Consider the following 20,714-nt stretch of genomic DNA (forward strand, 5'->3'; position numbering starts at 1 on the left):
CTTGTCATGTTAAACTAATACAAAATAAAAAGATTTCACATATATTGTAAAATCAATATATATAATGTAATTTTATAATTTTATTCAGAACTGATTTAAGAGGGAACATTGTCCTTTTTTATATATATATATATATATATATGCTACAAAGTGCAGAATTTAGAATATAAATAAACAACACTATATCCCTATATGTGTCTGCAAATAACTAATATTATAATACTATTTTTCCCTGATAATAATTTCTTTAATAAACATGTACGTGGACAGGTCTGTTATTGTAAGATCTTTTTCCGCCGGTAGGGGACGTAGGTATAATAATGTATACGCACAATAAAAATCATCCATAATTATTATTTTATTATAATAATAATTTATTCTGTACGAAGTGTCATTATATCAACTGACTTTTCTGTCAATTTAAAAAGTTTCTATTCTTTTTTGAGCAGCGCTGCCCACGGAGTCACGTGACATGAACCAGGAAGTGCTTGACAGCGCGGTTTTGTCAGGACATGTCCTCAGTGACGATGAAGGAACTTCTAATAAACATAAAAAGTATAACCGCGAAGAAAAAGAAGACACCTGTCGCCCAGAGTGAACTTCAGAGTCATGGTTTGACAGGTCAGAAGTTTGTTTTGATGTTACCAGATTTATGGATTAATTTAAACCTTAAATGTCTGATGAAAAATGGATTTTACAACGGTGTAGTTTGTTTTAACCATATACACCCAAGAAGGTTTACGGTGCTTTCAAATAGTAAAACCTTGTTTGTTTGTGCAGGTATCCAGTTGAGGGAGTACCAGTTAGATGGGGTGCAATGGCTGACCCAGTGCCTACAGAACCAGCAGGGATGCATTCTGGGAGACGAGATGGGTCTGGGCAAAACATGCCAGGTCACTATATTTTCATGAGTAAACAAGTATTCTTGCAAACCTTAAAATGAATTGAACAGTTTCTTGTGTGTTTAATTGCATTTCCTGTCAAACACAATAATATATTATCATTTACACAATTTGAATTGTATGATTGCATAAGGTAACTTTGATGAACACACATAAACACGCACACACACTCGCACAGGCATAGAGGAGAGCAGCGCACACACACACAACATGTCGGCAGCGACACACACAACGATGTCAAGATGTAAAGTTGTTCAAAACACTGTAGTTTGTTTCTTACTGCTGCTCTTTAGCTTCTCTAGACTCTCTGATTTACGGGTTAAAGCGTCTCTCCCCGCTTGCTGCAAGTCATTTTGACGGCTTGAAAATATAAGTAAAATCGCAACCTCTGATATAATAATCGCAAATTTAAATATCGCGATTATATCGCAGATGCTATTAATCGTTCAGCCCTACTACTGTCTATATCAGTTTCATTATGCCAAACGTTGATTTATCCATGGATATGGTAAGAGAGTGAACTTATTATTAATGTCATTCAAAGGGCCTTTAGTTAAAAGTCATGCTCCAGGATCCTGCTGGAGACCGCATCTCTGCAATGATATGTTCAATTGTCTACAGACTATTTCTTTGCTGATCCACACATCTGGCGTGCACGGAGTGAAAGGTCCTTTCTTGGTCTTGAGCCCACTGTCTGTGCTGGAGAACTGGAGGAAGGAGCTGGGATGGTAATGGATATGAATAGTTTAAAGACCAGTGCTGGGCAAGCAACTTCAAATAAAGTAATGCATTCCTTTTTGCTGTAACCAGTAGCATGAGGCCTTATAAAAGATATATAATAATACATTATATTACTGAGTACATGGATTACATTTTAAATTTAAAAAAATTCATATAGTTTGTGTGGCCAAAAAAAGAGAAAGAGAAACTAGGGAAATCTAAAAAAGGGTCTCATTAAAGTTAGAAATATTATTGTGAGTCATAGCCATTTTATTGCTGTATTGAAATAGTAGAGTATAGAAACACTTTTTTTTAAGTAATATAAAAGTAGTGTAACGCCTAACAATACAAAGCCTATTAATAAGTCATAAATAATGCATTACCACTGTGCAGTAACTTACCCAAAACTTAATGACGAAACATGACTTTACAGCATCGCACCATCTCTGACCGTGCTGTGCTACAAAGGAGACGCAGACCGACGGGCAAAGATCCAGCAGGAAACGGTGACACAAGAATTTCATGTCCTGCTGACCACATACGAGGTGTGAAGATTTAAACTCTTTAAAGTCTTGTTTTTAGCTTTTTCAATAAACTCATTTGATGGTTTGTGCTTTCAGTTGTGTCTCAGAGACACTTCCTTCCTGAGACGGTACGTCTTGTCTGTTTTTATGATGAATTGTCATTGGTTTTTAGTGGTTTAAGAAAACACTGATAAAGATAAACATTGCGAACATTCTTTTCATGATACTGTATCGATAACAGCACTGTTTTGTTTTTTCTTTGCTTTGAAATCATGTTTAATTATAATCATTAGGTACTTCATGGATTATATTTAACTAAGTGAGGATAAAACAAAATCAGTATCAGTAACAAGCAAATATGTACAGTGTGGTACATTTTTCGGCTGCAAGTCAATTTCCCGCCGCTAGATGGCAGCTGTCACCACATCCTTCGCAGCTAAAGGAACAGTTAAATCTTACGCTATCCCTGAGATGACTGAGGATGAGAGGATACAGTCGACTCCATATTTTTCTCATGTCTTTTATTAGGTGGAAATGGAAGATTCTGATTGTTGACGAAGCTCATCGCCTGAAGAATCAAGAATCTCTGCTGCACAAGACTCTGACAAATGTAAACTTTTACACATTCTTAGTTTAATTCATTACTGTGGTTGATTTTTGTTTTGTTTCTATTCTAGTTCTCAGTTGACTTCCGAGTTCTGCTGACAGGAACTCCCATCCAGAACAACTTGAAGGAGCTCTACTCTCTGTTGAGTTTTATCCAGCCCAGTGTCTTTCACGCTGATAAAGTAGAAGAATTTGTTGAGGCTTTCTCCAACATACAGAAACAGCAGAGTCTTGGTAAAATTTAGCTTTTTTTCTCCTTTACTTCTGTGTATATACTATGTAAGCAATGTGGACATGAGCACCAAAAACATCAGAGGCAAATCTAAATAAGTATTCCTGGCTGACACCTTTATTCTTGTTATCAACTCACTCGTCGTAGTATGAGTCGGACAAGGTTCATCATATTGTTTATGGCTTATAAATTATATTGTGAAAGTCTTGAATTGAAAGGTAGAGATGATAACATTTTATGATTCATGAGTCAGTCTAAAGCTGCATTATGTTGTATTATGTGCTAAGTTCCACATTTTTTTATTCGTAGACTTTTATTTTCTGTATAAAAATTATCAGATGATTGGCTAAAACTAGCTCTGTACGCTTGCTATTGTCTGGATGCACTATTTTGCATGAATATCAAACTCTATTAGTAAGTATATTAGTATTACTAATATTTAATAATTCATTTCAAAAATGATCAATTTCTTAAAAAAATATCTAACTTTCAATATATAAGTATTTTAATTAAATAATTTGAAAAATTATATATCTAGTTCCAATAATTATAGTCTTTGATCATGTTGTTTTTGAGAGAACTGCATTCGTAAAAATAACGTTCTACTATATTATCTTAACCTAATAAAATATACTGATTTTTAATTGACTGATGCAAGTCAGAATGACAAGAAGAAATTATGTCTGAACTACTAATTTCAAATCTCTGTTAAAAAGCTGCTGAACTCCAAACTATTCTGGAGCCATTCTTGCTTCGTCGAGTTAAGTCTGAAGTGGCTCTCGATCTTCCCAAAAAGACTGATTTGGTGGTTTACCACGGCATGTCAGCTCTGCAAAAGAAATACTACAAAGCAGTATTAACGAAGGATCTTGGTGAGTTACAGGAAGTATCTTTAAAAAAATTAAAAAAAACTCTTTTATCTTAACATTACTATCGTCTCTTTTCAGAGGCTTTTGGTATTGAAGGCAACAAAACCCGTCTCCTTAACATCCTTGTTCAGTTGAGGAAGTGTGTCGATCACCCGTACCTGTTTGACGGTGAGAGGCAGCTGAGCTGAATTTACAAATACTTTTCAACGAAAAGAGGAAAACGTTGTTTTATATCCATGCCAGGGGTGGAGCCGGAGCCATTCGAAATGGGGGAACATCTAATTGAATCCAGTGGAAAACTTTGTCTTTTAGACAGCATGCTGAGCTTCCTGCAGAAAGGGTTGGTTCCGATTATTGTTAGGCAGTGACATCTAGTGGCAGAAATAAGAATGACGCTACAAAATAATAATAAATACATGAATACGTTCTGAGGTATCTGCATCCCCCTCTTTGACCCACTTTATCCCATACTGTTTTACTCCAGGGGTCATCGAGTACTCTTGTTCTCTCAGATGACCAGAATGTTGGACATTCTTCAAGATTACATGGAGTATAGAGGTACATTTGTTTCCATCTACATTTTTTCACTCTTTATTTCACTTTCACTTCTCTACTTCGACGGTTTACAATAATATAATAATGGGTTTTTTTGTTTTTTACCTCATATACGTACAATCACATCATTTTCCATTATAATTAATTAAACAATTTTCAAATCTGATCAAACACATTTTCAACTGTAATCAAACAATATTCAACTAAAATCAAACAATTTTCAACTGTGTTTAAACTATTTTTAACTGTAATTAAAGCATTTTCAACTGTAATTAAACACTTTCACAATGTTATCAATCCACTTTTAGCTTTACGAACAAGACATTTTAGAGAGGAACAGGAGCAGAGAGAAGAACAGTAATTATTCAGGCCTCTTAATTATTATTTTCTAATTCACTGAACACAATATTTACTGCATACTTAAATTAATAATATTGTTATTATTATTACAAAATGATGACTATAAATATGTCCTTTCATCTTTTTATGTGTGTTTTATTTTATTTGTGTTATTACTCACTTCCTGATTCAGCAATTTTTTGTTTTTACCTTTTGACCCATCCGTGAATGTAAAAGGTCTACAGTATGTGTTGATAAGGCTTCATGAAACAGCGGATGAGGTATCATGATACAGTGTCTTAATTTTGAAAGACCACTAGTTTTCATTCTCGGTTTGAAAATGATGCCAGGTTTCATCAGGTCAAAGATTTTAAAGGTGAGACCACTATTTATTTCCAAATTCATGGTTTTTGAATTAAGTTTCAGTGATATGTCTTGATTCCTCCACACACCAAATCAGTGTTTTCAAATAATGTAAAAGATTATTTAGAATGTAGATCGCTATTTTAACTACAAAAGATGTATTTGTTCAGGTTACAGCTATGAACGTTTAGACGGGTCGGTGCGAGGGGAAGAACGGAATCTGGCTGTGAAGAACTTCAGCAGCAAGGACATATTCGTCTTTCTTCTCAGCACTAAAGCAGGTGAGAAAAATTTGACTGGGAATAAACCATTACATCACAAATGCAGTTAATGGTAAAAAGTGCAGAATGCAGGTAAAACAAGGGGAATCGTTCATGTAAAGCACACGTGGTAAACTTGTGGCCCATGGGCCAAATCCAACCCGCTGAGTCATTTTATGTGGCCATCCGGATGGCTGGCTCAAAATCACAGTGGATTACTGTTTATGTTTATATGGTGACCTATGAAAATGTGATTGTTCAAAATGAGTTTGTAGACAATTACCAGGACAAAAAAGACCATTTTTGTCATAAAAAGACCATTTTAAATCAGCGCGCACGGTGGCACAGTGGTTAGAGTGTCCCTTGCCTCTTTTTATGTGTTTTGCTGTGTCTAGAAAGGCACCTTTAAATCAAATGTATAATTATATAACAAGTACCGGTACTTGTTTCGCTGCAATGAGATGCCGATGAGAGACACCTGCAATGTTTTTTTGTTTGGAATCATTGACAGCTGTGATTGGTTGGCTTGGCGACAAAGGGGTTGTTAGGAGGAATGGTACCTCATATGAATAGCTGAAATTTAAATACATGTTTTTATTCTAAACAAATGAAAAATAAATGGTCACTACTTAGCAGATTTCATGTATTGTGGGGGATTTTCAAAATTTAACCACCGCATTAAACCAGTTTGTCTGTGCCTTGTGAAAAATCTGTGCAATTATATCAGCTGTTCATTTTGAAGTGCAAGTCGAAGCAATCCTATGACTTAGGGTGTATTTTTCTTTCCATTTACACATTAAGGCTGCCACGGAAGTGTTTCAGGGTCATTATAGTGGCAGGTTCTCAAAAATCATCTCAAGCCAACACGACTCACTTCCCCCACTCAACACTTAATTACGGGAAGTGCTGCAGTGTTTTTCAAATAAGTAACCGAAAGGAAAGAAAAGTGATGACAAAGAGATAAGAACTGTGTTTCTGGGGAAACGAGGCCACGTAAACCACCGTTAATGCATATCTGGTTTCCTGTAAGGGTTTTCTTTTTTTTTTAAAGAGCCTATTCTTCTACAGTATATCCTAGTGATATTTAACTATCAATTCATGTGTCTACTGGCTTGCTTTCATACTCACGTGTTGTCATCCGTTGCTGCAGGTGGAGTTGGTATGAACCTGACTGCTGCTGATACTGTGATTTTTGTGGACAGTGACTTCAACCCTCAAAATGACCTGCAAGCTGCTGCACGCTCCCATCGGATTGGCCAGGACAGGTGCTTAAACCATAGGAAGATTTGATGTATGAAGTTTATATAGAGTATATCGGTGCCATCAGAATATAAAAAAAAAATCAAATGTTGAACCTTTTAATTTTTTTTAAAGATGATTTGAATTTTTAAAAATGTTGGTATAAAAGTGTCAATGTTATTAAAAGGCTACGCAATAAGACTTTATATACTGTATTTATAAAAATAAATTATAATTTTATAATCCTTGAATACCTTTTAATTATATATCAAAATTATTAAATTCAATTATTTAAAAACATTTCAATAAAAAATAAAAAGTTTCAACATTTTATATTATTAATTCAACCATTCAGTATACTAATGACACTGATATACTTAATACCATAATTGTATTATAATTTGTGGATGTTTTTGTGATGGCCAAGGCCAGTTAAGGTGATACGACTTCTGGCCAGAGACACAGTCGAGGAGGTGATGTACTCTCGTGCTCTGTCCAAGCTGCGTCTCACCAACACAGTGATAGAAGAGGGACGGTTCTCTCTGTTGGACCAGGACCAGTCGGCTGCTGGAGGACTACAGGTTTGTGCTCCTCAAGACTAACTCACCACAAGATTAATTTGTTCCTAAATATTCCCTTCATAGCTCAGTGAAATCCTGAAGTTTGGCGTCGACAAGCTTCTGTCATCTGATGAAAGTTCAGTTCAGAACCTAGAACTGGACAAAATCCTCGGATCCTCACGGAACGGACGCTGGGAAGATGACGAGGATGCGATCACATTCAGGGAGGAAGATGAGGAAGAAGAGAGTGACGCCGAATGTGAAGTCGAGAGTATGTTTGAACAGGATTAATTATCTTTCATGTTGATCTAATCATTTTCTTCTCTTCCACCTCAGCCCACATGTACTACTTTGAGGGGAAAGACTACAGCAAGCAAACCAGCTATGAGGACCAGAAGAGATTTGAATGTTTTCTGGAGACACAGAAGGCTGAATTTGATAAAGCAGTCGGGACGGGGCGAGCGTTACGAAACAAAACAGAGGTCCTTACTTTTCTAGCTCAAAAAGAGTTCATAGTTCATTATTACTTTTATAAATACTATACATATTATTATTATTATTATTATTATTATTATTGTTATTGTAAGCAGAATTATTATTGATATTATTAGTACTAGTTTTAACTAATTTTAATGATTATTATATGTAGAAGTAGTATTTTTATAGGTATTATTAGCGGTAGTAATTTAAAAAATATATATTATAAGATGGATATTATTACCTTTATTAGAAAAATAGTGTTTGTATTATGTAGTAATGGTATTGCTAGTAGTATTGGTATTATTAGTACTAGTATTAGTACTAGAAATTCTATTATTCGTTTTTTATCTTAAAAACTGACACTATGGTTTGAAACATCTGCAGGGCTCACTGTCGGCAGCAATGATGATCCCCACCAGGAAGAGGAAACCTCTCACTGATGCTGAGCTAGAGCTTAGGAGGCAGAGGAGGGAGGAGGCTGCCGCTAAGAGAGTCAAACTACAGGAGGATGTGAAGAAGAGACAGCAAGAGCAGAAGTATCAGAAAAAGTAAGTGTTTTTCACAAGGTTAACATTGTTGCTTAACACAAGTAATAATATTTTAAACATTTTGGTTCACAATTATTTATTTTTAATCTTATTTATGTTTATTCAGTTTACAACATATAATATTATATACATTACTGCTGTGTATGTAAATATTTTATAACCATCATAATATTGAATGGTTCAATTTAACATTTAAAATGTTTAAAAAAGGTTACACAATTATAAAGGATCTTTATTTACATAAAGTTTGACATTCTAATTCCTATAATTTGAAAATACATTTTGTCAATGTATTTTTAAGTCATAGAATTTGAATTTGTAGCCTTTAAAATTCAATATAAAAATGTTTAATAATAATAGTGCTCAGCTAATACGAAGAAGAGTACTGAGTTACTTCATCAAGCTTACAGCCAACCATGCGACGTGCAGAATATCAAGGGGACATCAATTCAGTACAGAGAAATGTCTGTCTGTAAGGCGCTTGATACAAACATTTTTATATTGAATTTAAAAGCCTATAAATAAAATAATTTTGTATTTAAAAAAGGATTTTTTGAATTATTGGAATTAGAAAGTCTATGTGTAAAAACTAATTTAATTATTTAATATAATCTTTCAATAAAAACTAATTTAACCTTCCAATATAGAAAGTATTATTTAAAAAAAATGATAGATCTGATAGACTTCCATAAAGGTGATCTTTAATTGGTCAACAAGCAGTCAACATTCTCAGATAGATTTCAAAAGTTAGTGTTTTTTTAATCTAAATTTTGACACATTCTTCCAGTTTTTATCATAATGTAGAGTCCAACGTAATGTAAATGTGTTTTTTTATGAGTTACTATCGACTCATAATTGTCAAACTCCTTCGCAGAATGAAATTGTGGGAATCGTGCGGCTACAACTCCATCTGCCTGAAGGCTCCTGACAGTGAGGAAGAGGAGGATGATGAGGGCAGTATCATTTCCACTGATGAGGACAGCACTGCCATCAACTATGTCCTGGGTGATGTCACTCATCCTCACGCTGCACATGGCGATGCCATCATTGTGCACTGTGTTGGTATGTACCGGTCATCAGAGACTTACCAGCAGACCACAGGTAAAGGTAATTAAATTCTTATAGATGACTCTGGCTGGTGGGGAAGAGGCGGTTTGTTCACAGCTCTGGAGGTGAGATCAGACCAACCACGGAGGCAGTATGAGCTGGCTGGCAAGATGAAAGGTAAATCAAACATAAACAAATGATTCAAACCTGTGATACATACTATGTGTGATGCTTGATTCAGATCTGGAGGTCGGAAACGTCCTGCTTTTCCCCATCGATGACAAACAGTCCAGAATAGACGGCCAAGATCAGGTGAGTTCTCTTGAGTACATGATCTGTGTTCTGTATTAACATGTTCTGTGTCAACATGGTAGAAGTGAGATTTATATCCTTGCTTTGTCCAGCTTGCTCTCATCGTTGCACAGCAGCGGGACAAAGCCAATAACCTGTCGGGGATCATGCTCAGCGCTCTGGATGAGGGACTGAGGAAGATCTATGCAGCCGCCAGAAGAATTAAAGGTTGTCACATACGCAATTTAGATCATTTCACAATACTATCAGCTCTAATGGAACTACAGATCTGTTCACTTTTTATTTTTACATGTGTATTAATCTTTTATTGATTTTCAAGCATAAAGAGAGACAAACATTCTAAATAACAACCCAGCAAGAAATGTTACCATAATCATGTAAATCCAGTCCCCCCTCCTTCTTCACATTCAGGGCTTAAAGAATGTAAAATAAAAAAACTATTATTATTATTATTATTATTAATAAACATTTTTATACTTTTATTCAGACATTCAAAGTAAGGCTAATTGACAATGCATATATAGTAGAAGACATGCATATAGTAGAATGATGTAATGGATTTAATATGGATTTAAGTAAATAAATACAATTGAAGTAACATTAAATGTAAAATTCGTACATACGATGGTAAAAAAAAGAAAGATATTAATAATGTTGATACCTCATATAGGTTCAGATCTTTAATATATTACATAAAAGGGGACCATCCAGTTTATTCACAAAATTGGACTGACTGTACCTTGAGCCTAATTTACTTAATCTGGATTTTACAAATCTCGGACCATAGACAATGATCACCATGTAAGCAGGTGTAGATGATCCTGTTCACCTTTCAGACAAACAAAGCAACTTTCTAAATCGTAGATCGAAATAATTCTGGGTGAAGTGGAGTTTAATAAGAACTTCTGTTAGCGGTGGAGACATGTTTTTTACTTTTTATTTTATTCTGTTAGTAGTGGAGTTTAAAATATATATTTTATATTATTCTGTTTGTAGTGGAGTTAAAAAATATATATTTGATTTTCTACTGTGATCACCAGATCCTGCTGAGAAGACTGAGGGATGTCAGGATCTGTGTTTCAGTGGTTCTCCTAATATTTTTCTGGGCCCAGTTTCAGTGTATGTGACAATCAAATAGGGTCTGAATCATTGAATCTGTTGGGTCCTAATTATTATTTTGGATGTGGGTAAACCTGGGTAAAATGATTCAGAGATTTCCTAATGTTTCTTACCACATTTGTTCTGATGACATCCAGCTCTACTGCTCATTTAATCCAACTGAACAGCTTAGTCAATTGTTTGCTAGAAATCAAACAATGGCTGAGTGAAAACAATTTGCAGCTAAATGTGGACAAAACTGAAACTCTGGTTAAGGTTGCAGGGTTGAGTCAGTACTTGGGTTACTTAGGTCAGTCTTTCAAACTGAGCATGAGAAACCTGGGTGTTGTATTTCACTTAGACACGTATGTAGTACAATACTGCATAAAACTGACCAAAAATGGTTTCCTTCAACTGAGAAAAATCTCTAAACCTTGGAAAATGGTGTCAAACCATGATCTGATCTGGAGTTTATAATCCACAAGTTTGTGTCTTCTCGTTTTGACCATTGTAATATTTTTTTGTGTCTAAACAAGAAGGAGCTGTCACGCTTGCAGTTAATACAAAACTTTGCAACAAGAATTCCAACATGCTCTAGTTACAGGAGAACTCACATTTTATTTTAACTGTGTTTTCTTTTAATTGTTTAAGTGCTTTCTGAGAAAAGCTAAATAAATATAGCTTTACAAATAACAATTACTTACTTACTTACTTACTATTAATTCTGGAGTTGTGACAGGACAGTCAAAGTGCAGACATGTGACACATGCTTTTAATCATCCTAATATAACTGTTCTATCAGACAATAATTTAGATCGAATGCAAACAGGCAAACTGCTTTAGGACTAGCAAGATCCAAGCTACTAAAATATTGATGAAAGCCAGAATCTGGTCAATTTATTTTATATATATATATATATATATATATATATATATATATATATATATATATATATATATATATATATAAAATATGAATTACTTTGATCAACATGTGGAATATCATTTATATAATTGAGCGTAATGGTATAGCAGGTTGTGGTGGTGTTTCATATCTTTCATAACACACACAGAAATCATGAACCTGGATTCTAGGATCAGACTTAATGAGTTGAAGCTTTGCAATTTCAGAAAAGTTAAAGTCATCTTGAAAATGTGTGAAGCAAAGGGTGAGAAAGGACACTGTTCTCCTTGATAACACAAGATACACTGTCATTATGAAATTCTCATGCAAACTTGTTTTTCTTTTTTATTGTGAAGTGTTGTTTGATGAGCTCTAATGGTCATGATTTGTTTTTCTGTTTCCAGCAAGTGTTCATTTCCCACGCATCGGTCACTCCACAAAAGGCTTCAACTGGTATGGCACAGAAAGGCTCATTCGAAAACATCTTGCCTCTCGTGGGATCCAAACCTTCATGTAAAGGAGCACTGTTTGATTATATCTCTGAATTGTGCCTCCTCAGAATTTGTAAGGTTTCTTTGCCACAGATACTATCACAGCCGCTCTACCAAACACACAGCTGCAGCTTCCTCTGGTGCCACAGCAACAACTTCCTCCCCCCGACCACAGACTACAAGCAAAAAGACTACTGAGGCAGGATCCTCTTCACAGCAGGCCTCAAATGAGCTCCCCAGCTTCTTGACAGGGGTCCGTGTGTTCTTCTTCAACCTGTCCTTGTCAGAGAAGAAGAGGTTGTCTCGCAACCTCATCACATATCCTTTTCATAGCCAACCACATAACAGTTTTTAAGTCGCCCTCAAGTCTTCTTCGACAACATTTTGTGTTTGTTAAAGGGAGTTGAAACGGTACAGAACCTTGACTGCAGCATACATATGATGGAGATGAGGAGGACATCATGAGCTCTGAAGTCACCCACGTGATCGCAGAGGTGGAAAACAAAGTGCATTCTCAGGCAAGCTCTAAAAAAAGTTTCAAATTTAAAGGACAATAATGTGAAAACCCAACTCTATATACAACCCCAGACTTACTCACATGTTTTAAATGTTGAAGTCTCCCTCTCCAAGATGCAGTAAGTCCCTCATCATGATGATTTTTTAAAGTTACTACGTTATAAAGTTCTACCCCGTCTGAAATCTCGGCGAACAAGAGGTTCAGCGTGCGGAGTCCATTATGATGTAATAATGACTTCATTCCTCCAGCCAGCTGTAATGATTTCCCGCTTTGTTTGGACAACAAGTCCCTTAGAGGTGAAGACTTAATGGGTGTGGTTATGACAAGATTTTGGCCCATTCCCAATTCTTTCCTCAAAAGGCTACCTAATTCCTCAAGCTCAATCCTCAAAACTAAGGAATTGGGCTCATTTGCCCATTTAAAAAGTGACACGCCTTAAAAGCAGATACATCATCATATATCATCCATTACCGGAGATAGGTAATACTGCAGACAAATGAACAAGGTAGTCTCCTCCCCACCATCAGTGTCAACCTTGTCCTGCTGTTTTTCAGTTCCTGTAACTCACAATAAGAAGAGAGGATGAATGTATGGCATGGAGAGAGAGAGAGGGGGGAAAAGCAGGAAAGGAAGTTAGAAGAGAACAAAAGTATAGGAGGAGAGGATACTTATAAAGACTTCCAACAAAAGTAAAATTGAGTGACCAGTATTATACCTTCCAAAATCGAAATTCCTCAACCGCTGAACAATTTTAGTCCCTTGTGTCATTCAGTTCAACAGACCTGTTCTAAAGCCACGCAGAACTTAAATGTGCCTTAAAGTTTTGTTTTTTAATGTTCTTTCACTGTGTTTATCAGGAGCTGAAATATCTGCTGAGTCAGTATCCTGAGGTTGTTGTTGTGAAGAAAGACTGGCTGGACTCTTGCTTCTCCAAACAACGGAAGGTGGACACAGAAGCATTCAAGTATCTTCACTGAACTCCTCGACATGAATCAAGTGATCTCGGACCTTGTTGTTTCTGTTTTTATTTACTTGTATTTCCTCATTCAGAGATTTCAGTCAAAAATCAGGATTACAATCAATCTAATTGTGAGAGAATAATTCAGAGTTGATCAACAAAACTAGATCAAGCAAATAAAGCAAAAGCATTTCAATGCCAGCTTCGTGTTTCTATGAGTTTTTATTTCTATATAAATGTATATGTGTAGAGTTTTGAACACATCAAGACAAAAGATTACTGTCCACAGGGTTCATGAACCCAAGCAGGAGTCTTTTGCAATCAGATTCACTTGCTACTGCCTAACAACCAACTTGCAAACTAACAGTTCCATGGAGTAATGGTTAGCAGTCTGTACACTGAATCCAATGATCCTAGTTCAAATCCTGGTGGAAACTTTAGTGATTCTTACTTTGTGACATATCATGCCAATTTTTAGATAGTTTAAACACATCAAGACTGTTGCAAGAATGGATCTTGTGACATGCTGGCCTTGGAGCACCCAATCTCTTGATCGTGGTTCTAGAGACACTCAAACTGGATTCCCAAATCGCAAAGACATAGTAGTCTGCTCAAAACTATCCTGTACGGCCGTTGAGGATAAAACAGCGTCCAATGTGGGGCGCCACTAGCCCTGCTACCACATTATTCTCTTGGTCAATGTCTTCCTCCTCTTGAAGCAGTTTATGGCAGCAGCGAACATTTTTTTTCTCCACTGCAAATCCTTGAGTAGGCTAGGTTTGGCTCATCACAAAATGATATGCGATCCACTTCTATGCATCAGAGGTCCATCCAATCCTCGTTAGTATAGTGGACAGTATCTCCGCCTGTCACGCGGAAGACCGGGGTTTCATTCCCCGACGGGGAGGCTCATCTGTTTTTTGAACAAATCTCGTCCATCTGTTATCTCTTATTGGAGATTGAGAACTATAGGAAGTGAATCCAAGCCTTGTGTAGGCCACATCTAATTTAATCACATTGGGATTAAAGGCGCCAACGAGGACGGCTGCTTCTTCCAGTAGCTCCGCAGCAATTTCTATAATTTTCTGTTTTTTATTAATTTTTTTACTATAATTTTTTAAATGGATACTTTTGAACATGGGGAGAATCGTCTTGTTTACTCAAGAGAGGATCTACTGTCGCTGAAGTCAATGGCACGGGCTGGAGATCGCCACGAGATCCCGATCGAACTTCAGCGCCGTTACAGAGGCTGTCGGCAGGGAAGAGACTAAAGGCTAAGCTAACGGACAATCGTAGACGTCACAGACCAACGATCCCAACGATCAAGATGGGGAACGTCAATTCACTGACGAATAAGATCGACGAGCTGTCTGCCCTCAACAACCAGCGGATCTACAGAGAGAGCAGCTTGTTGATCTTCACGGAGACGTGGCTCACTCAGCTGACTCCGGACTCACACGTGGAGCTGCCTGGTTTCAGCACCATCAGAGCGGACAGAGACGCGCGCGCGTGTGGGAAGTGCAGAGGAGGAGGTCTGATCATGTACGTGAATAAACGCTGGTGTAGTCCGGGACACATTACTGTAAAGAAAGTCTCTTGTTGTCAAGATTTAGAACTGTTGGCTGTCAGCATGCGTCCATATTATCTACCGCGTGAGTTCAGTCACGTGATCGCGCTGTGTGTCTACATTCCTCCGAGCGCTGCGGCTGCATCTGCCTGTGAGTAGATCCACACAATGACAGCTCGACTTCAGAATCAACATCCTGACGCGTTTATCATCATCTCTGGAGACTTTAATCATACCAACCTGGACTCTACTCTGCCTACTTTCCATCAGGCTGTGGATTGTCCCACCAGGAATAACAGGACAATTGACCTTCTTTATTCCAACTTGAAGGACGCCTACAGAGCCAAACCTCTTCCTCCACTTGGAAGGTCCGATCAGTCACAGTACATTCCTCTGGTGCAGAGACAGACTGTGACCACTAAGACAATCAGAAAGTGGACACCAGCTGTGGAGGATGCCATCAGAGACTGCCTTGAAACAACAGACTGGGATGTGCTGCTGAGGTCTCATGGTGAGGACATCGAGGGTCAGACACACTGTCTAACAGATTATTTAAATTTCTGCTTGGACGTTGTCGCCCCTACTAAGACTGTCCGCTGTTACCCTAATAATAAACCGTGGGTAACAAAGGAGGTCAAGGATGTCCTTAACAGGAAGAAAGTGGCATTCAGGAGCAGGGACAGGGACGCCATGAGGTCAGCTCAGCAGGAGGTGAAGCGATGCTTGAGGGAGGCAAAGGACACCTACAGGAGGAGGTTGGAGGAGAAGCTGAGCCGAGAAGAAATAAGAGAGGTCTAGGATGGTGTTAAAACCATCACTGGACACAAGACCAAGGCCTCTCTGACTGCAGTGGACACGGTGGAGGAGGCAAATGGTCTGAACAACTTTTTCAACAGGTTTGAGCAGGTCACCTCACCCTCACTGCTGCCCGCCTCAGGACCTGCCCCACCTTCTTGTGCCCCCCTCAGCTCCACACAATCACTTCCCAGCTTCACCTCACTCCAGGTACAGGATGTACTTCGGAGGATTAGTCCAGGGAAGGCTGCTGGTCCTGATGAGGTGTCTGCTCGACTGCTAAAGACCTGCGCTGCTGAACTAGCTGAGCCACTCCAGCATTTCTTCAACCTCAGTCTACGGCTGGGGAAAGTACCAACTCTGTGGAAGACTTCCTGTATCGTTTCAGTCCCTAAAAAGACCCGACCGAGTGTGCTGAACGATTACAGACCGGTGGCACTGACTTCGCAGCTGATGAAGACACTGGAGCGGCTGGTCCTCAAACATCTCAGGCCACAAGTCCAGCACGCGCAAGACCCCCTGCAGTTTGCCTACCAGCCAGCAGTTGGTGTGGAAGATGCCATCCTTCACCTCCTGCATCGAACCTACTCCCACTTGGATAAAGGAAGCGGTTCAGTGAGAATCCTGTTCCTGGACTTTTCTAGTGCCTTCAACACTATCCAACCCACTCTGCTGCAGGACAAACTGACTAAGATGCATGTGGACCCTGGTCTGGTCTCCTGGATTACGGACTATCTTACTGATCGACCACAGTATGTCAGGCTAAAGGACATCAAGTCTGACACTGTGGTGTGCAGTACAGGAGCACCTCAGGGGACAGTACTGGCCCCTCTCCTCTTCACCATCTACACTTCGGACTTCTGCTACAACTCAGAGCTGAGTCTCGTCCAGAAGTATGCTGACGACACTGCCATTGTTGGATGCATCAGGGACAACAGCGAAGACGAGTACAGGAGTCTGATACGTGACTTTGTGGACTGGAGTGAGAGGAACCACTTGCAGCTGAACACCTCAAGGACCAAGGAGCTGGTCTTGGACTTCGGGAGGTCCAGGACAAAGCCACGTCCAGTGTCCATCAGAGGCGACGAGGTGGAGATAGTGGACAACTATAGGTACCTCGGTGTGTGGATGGACAGTAAACTGGAATGGTCCTGCAACACAGACCATGTATATAAGAAGGTTCAGAGTAGACTGTACTTTCTGAGGAGGCTTCGATCATTTAACAGCTGCAAGAAGCTCCTCTGCATGTTCTACCAGTCTGTGGTGGCCAGTGTCATGTTCTATGCTGTGGTGTGTTGGGGTGGAAATGTGTCTAAGAGGAGTGTCAGTAGGTTGGACAGGTTGATCAGGAGGGCTGGCTCTGTGGTTGGAATGAAGCTGGACTCACTGGTGACAGTTGTTGAGAGGAGATCATTGAACAAACTACTGTCCATCATAGTGATGATGACAGTCATCCTCTGAACACTGTCATCAGTGAGCAGAGAAGCAGAATGAGTGCACGAATGCTCCTACCCAGGTGCAAAACAAATAGACTCAGGGACTCATTCATCCCTCAGGCTATTAAATTGTACAATTCTGAGTTCGGGGGCAGGAGTGCAGTGAGAGTATCTGGATGTTCTGTTCCATGTTAGTCTTTGTATCCTTTGTCTTTGTTGTTTTTCTTTCCTTGATCTATGTTCTTTGTCTTTGTCTTTAGACTTAGATTGTGTCATCTTGTTCTTCCTCTTTATGTTCTTCTTATTTAATTTTTATGTATTATTTTTTATTGTTTATGAAAAATTGCTGGCTATTGGTAAAAAACAACCTCCTGAGGGATCAATAAAGTTTTACCTTACCTTACCTTACCTTACCTTATCTCGATCATGGTGTCTACTATACAAATACAAATTACTTACTTACTTACTCTGCCAGCCTATCTTTACTTTCTTATTTCTAAACAAAGATGTTCAACAAAAAGATTACTGTCCACAGGGTTCATGAACCCAAGCAGGAGTCTTTTTCAATCAGATTCACTTGCTACTGCCTAACAACCAACTTGCAAACTAACAGTTCCATGGAGTAATGGTTAGCTGTCTGTACACTGAATCCAATGATCCTAGTTCAAATCCTGGTGGAACCTTTAGTGATTCTTACTTTGTGACATATCATGCCAATTTTATAGATAGTAACGTTTAAACACATCAAGACTATTGCAAGAATGGATCTTGTGACATGCTGGCCTTGGAGCACCCAATCTCTTGATCGTGGTTCTAGAGACACTCAAACTGGATTCGCAAATCGCAAAGACATAGTAGTCTGCTCAAAACTATCCTGTACGGCCGTTGAGGATAAAACAGCGTCCAATGTGGGGCGCCACTAGCCCTGCTACCACATTATTCTCTTGGTCAATGTCTTCCTCCTCTTGAAGCAGTTTATGGCAGCAGCGAACATTTTTTTTCTCCACTGCAAATCCTTGAGTAGGCTAGGTTTGGCTCATCACAAAATGATTTGCAATGCACTTCTATGCATCAGAGGTCCATCCAATCCTCGTTAGTATAGTGGACAGTATCTCCGCCTGTCACGCGGAAGACCGGGGTTCGATTCCCCGACGGGGAGGCTCATCTGTTTTTTGAACAAATCTCGTCCATCTGTTATCTCTTATTGGAGATTGAGAACTATAGGAAGTGAATCCAAGCCTTGTGTAGGCCACATCTCGATCATGGTGTCTACTATACAAATACAAATTACTTACTTACTTACTCTGCCAGCCTATCTTTACTTTCTTATTTCTAAACAAAGATGTTCAACAAAAAGATTACTGTCCACAGGGTTCATGAACCCAAGCAGGAGTCTTTTGCAATCAGATTCACTTGCTACTGCCTAACAACCAACTTGCAAACTAACAGTTCCATGGAGTAATGGTTAGCAGTCTGTACACTGAATCCAATGATCCTAGTTCAAATCCTGGTGGAACCTTTAGTGATTCTTACTCTGTGACATATCATGCCAATTTTATAGATAGTAACGTTTAAACACATCAAGACTGTTGCAAGAATGGATCTTGTGACATGCTGGCCTTGGAGCACCCAATCTCTTGATCGTGGTTCTAGAGACACTCAAACTGGATTCCCAAATCGCAAAGACATAGTATTCTGCTCAAAACTATCCTGTACGGCCGTTGAGGATAAAACAGCCCCCAACGTGGGGCTCGAACCCACGACCCTGAGATTAAGAGTCTCATGCTCTACCGACTGCGCCAAAGCTGGCGCACGTTAGTCTGTTAAGGGGGGGGAAGAAGGAAGAGAAGAGGGGAGAAGGGGGAGGAAGAAAAAAGAAGAAAAAAGAGGAAAAAAGAGGAAAAAAAGAGAAAAAAAGGAGGGGAAAGGGAAATATTCAGGAAACTGAATTTATCCCATTTTTAGTGATCGTTGTTATGCTATTGACAGTTTTTATCAACTATGGGCATTGTATTTAAATAAAATATGTTGGTTATGTTAAGGGAAGTTGATACATATTCTGCTTTTCTTTCTTGTGATGTGATGAAACATGCAAAACACAAACAGATGTTTCAATATATATATATGTTTAATTTAGTAAAACACACAAGAAAAATTTACACATCAACCCAAAACCAGTAAAAAAACCAAATATTTTATATACAATACATATTATATATATTTTTTTAATATCCTCAAGCCACTTCTCTTTAGGAACAGTCTCAGTCGAAGGGCAGTACATTTTCCCCTGATACTGACTGTGCCCAGTCTCCTTTGTCCTAAACTGCCCACATTTTTTACAGCTGTTGTGCTCCTCCTTGCGGTTCACCCTTCTAACCGGAGCTGGAGCAGGTGCATGTACAGGTGCAGGAGAGGCACAGAGGAAGACTCCTAGAGAGGGCCCACTAAGGGCGGATGGTGTCACTAGGAGCATCCTTGGTTGGGGAAAGGCAGGGCTGGGTGGAGCAGGGCTGCGTGGAGCAGGGCGGGGTGGAGCAGGGCTGCGTGGAGCAGGGCTGCGTGGAGCAGGGCTGGGTGGAGCAGGGCTGGGTGGAGCAAGGCAGGGTGGAGCAGGGCTGCGTGGAGCAGGGCTGCGTGGAGCAGGGCTGGGTGGAGCAGGGCTGGGTGGAGCAAGGCAGGGTGGAGCAGGGCTGCGTGGAGCAGGGCTGCGTGGAGCAGGGCTGCGTGGAGCAGGGCTGGGTGGAGCAGGGCGGGGTGGAGCAGGGCTGCGTGGAGCAGGGCGGGGTGGAGCAGGGCTGCGTGGAGCAGGGCTGCGTGGAGCAGGGCTGCGTGGAGCAGGGCTGCGTGGAGCAGAGCTAGGAAGCTTGGGTGGTGGTGGAGGAGAAGGACTTGGGCTGCGGCTCACTATATTAGGCTTTAGTAGAGCTGACTTGGACCCTCCAAAGCGAGACTTTGTGAACTACAAAAAGAAAAAAATGTATTAGATCATGATTGATGCTCCATACAATTTCACAAGTGTTGTGTCTAACTGTGGGCAGAGATAAAGAAACCAGATGCATGTATTATAGGTGTGTAACTATATTATTATGAATGGGTGTTTGACATTTGTTAGACTTCAAGACCATAATGATAAGAGCACAATGAAATAAAAAAAGACTATTATTGCCAGCCGGGCGATGGTACAGGTTGTTGAACAAACTGCAGGAGGTATATATTTTGCCCTCTTTACCAAAAAGTTAAATTCTGCAAGCTGTTTTTGAATGCCCTGCTCTTATATTTCTTCCTATTGAAGGCAAATAATATGCAGGGAAGACATGGATGTTCTGTTAAGCTAGCTGGGCAACAGTGCAGTAAGCCGGTAATAAACATTGTGACAAAACAAGTAAACAGCA

At 39.2% G+C, this 20,714-nt stretch overlaps 1 protein-coding gene and 1 non-coding gene across 2 annotated transcripts; both read left to right on the forward strand.

Moving 5' to 3' along the window:
• Positions 1 to 490: 490 nt before the first annotated feature.
• chd1l (chromodomain helicase DNA binding protein 1-like) lies at positions 491 to 13,725 on the forward strand. The gene is made up of 25 exons (XM_087785311.1): positions 491 to 621; positions 781 to 893; positions 1,524 to 1,630; positions 2,056 to 2,167; positions 2,243 to 2,274; positions 2,675 to 2,756; positions 2,824 to 2,986; positions 3,701 to 3,856; positions 3,932 to 4,021; positions 4,097 to 4,193; positions 4,338 to 4,411; positions 5,281 to 5,391; positions 6,521 to 6,635; positions 7,037 to 7,190; positions 7,254 to 7,440; positions 7,506 to 7,651; positions 8,034 to 8,197; positions 9,072 to 9,259; positions 9,323 to 9,421; positions 9,486 to 9,556; positions 9,649 to 9,763; positions 11,963 to 12,071; positions 12,143 to 12,365; positions 12,484 to 12,567; positions 13,424 to 13,725. Exons 1-25 carry the CDS (start codon positions 513 to 515, stop codon positions 13,541 to 13,543), a joined length of 3,021 nt encoding a protein of 1,006 aa, XP_087641437.1. The 5' UTR covers positions 491 to 512; the 3' UTR covers positions 13,544 to 13,725.
• Positions 13,726 to 18,409: 4,684 nt separating this feature from the next.
• Positions 18,410 to 18,481, forward strand: trnad-guc (transfer RNA aspartic acid (anticodon GUC)). The gene has a single exon. It is a non-coding gene; the product is annotated as a tRNA-Asp (tRNA).
• Positions 18,482 to 20,714: the final 2,233 nt, after the last annotated feature.

Source organism: Callionymus lyra, chromosome 2 (genome assembly GCF_982586985.1).
Source record: "Callionymus lyra chromosome 2, fCalLyr1.hap1.1, whole genome shotgun sequence".
In the NCBI taxonomy this organism is placed as follows: domain Eukaryota; kingdom Metazoa; phylum Chordata; class Actinopteri; order Syngnathiformes; family Callionymidae; genus Callionymus; species Callionymus lyra.

What these genes read in the sequence shown, in the direction of transcription:
- chd1l (XM_087785311.1), top strand. Translation starts at nt 513, where the DNA reads ATGTCCTCAGTGACGATGAAGGAACTTCTAATAAACATAAAAAGTATA. An exon ending in GAGCAGAAGTATCAGAAAAA is followed by an intron (nt 8,198 to 9,071) that starts GTAAGTGTTTTT and finishes ACTCCTTCGCAG; the next exon opens with AATGAAATTGTGGGAATCGT. An exon ending in CGTGGGATCCAAACCTTCAT is followed by an intron (nt 12,072 to 12,142) that starts GTAAAGGAGCAC and finishes TCTTTGCCACAG; the next exon opens with ATACTATCACAGCCGCTCTA.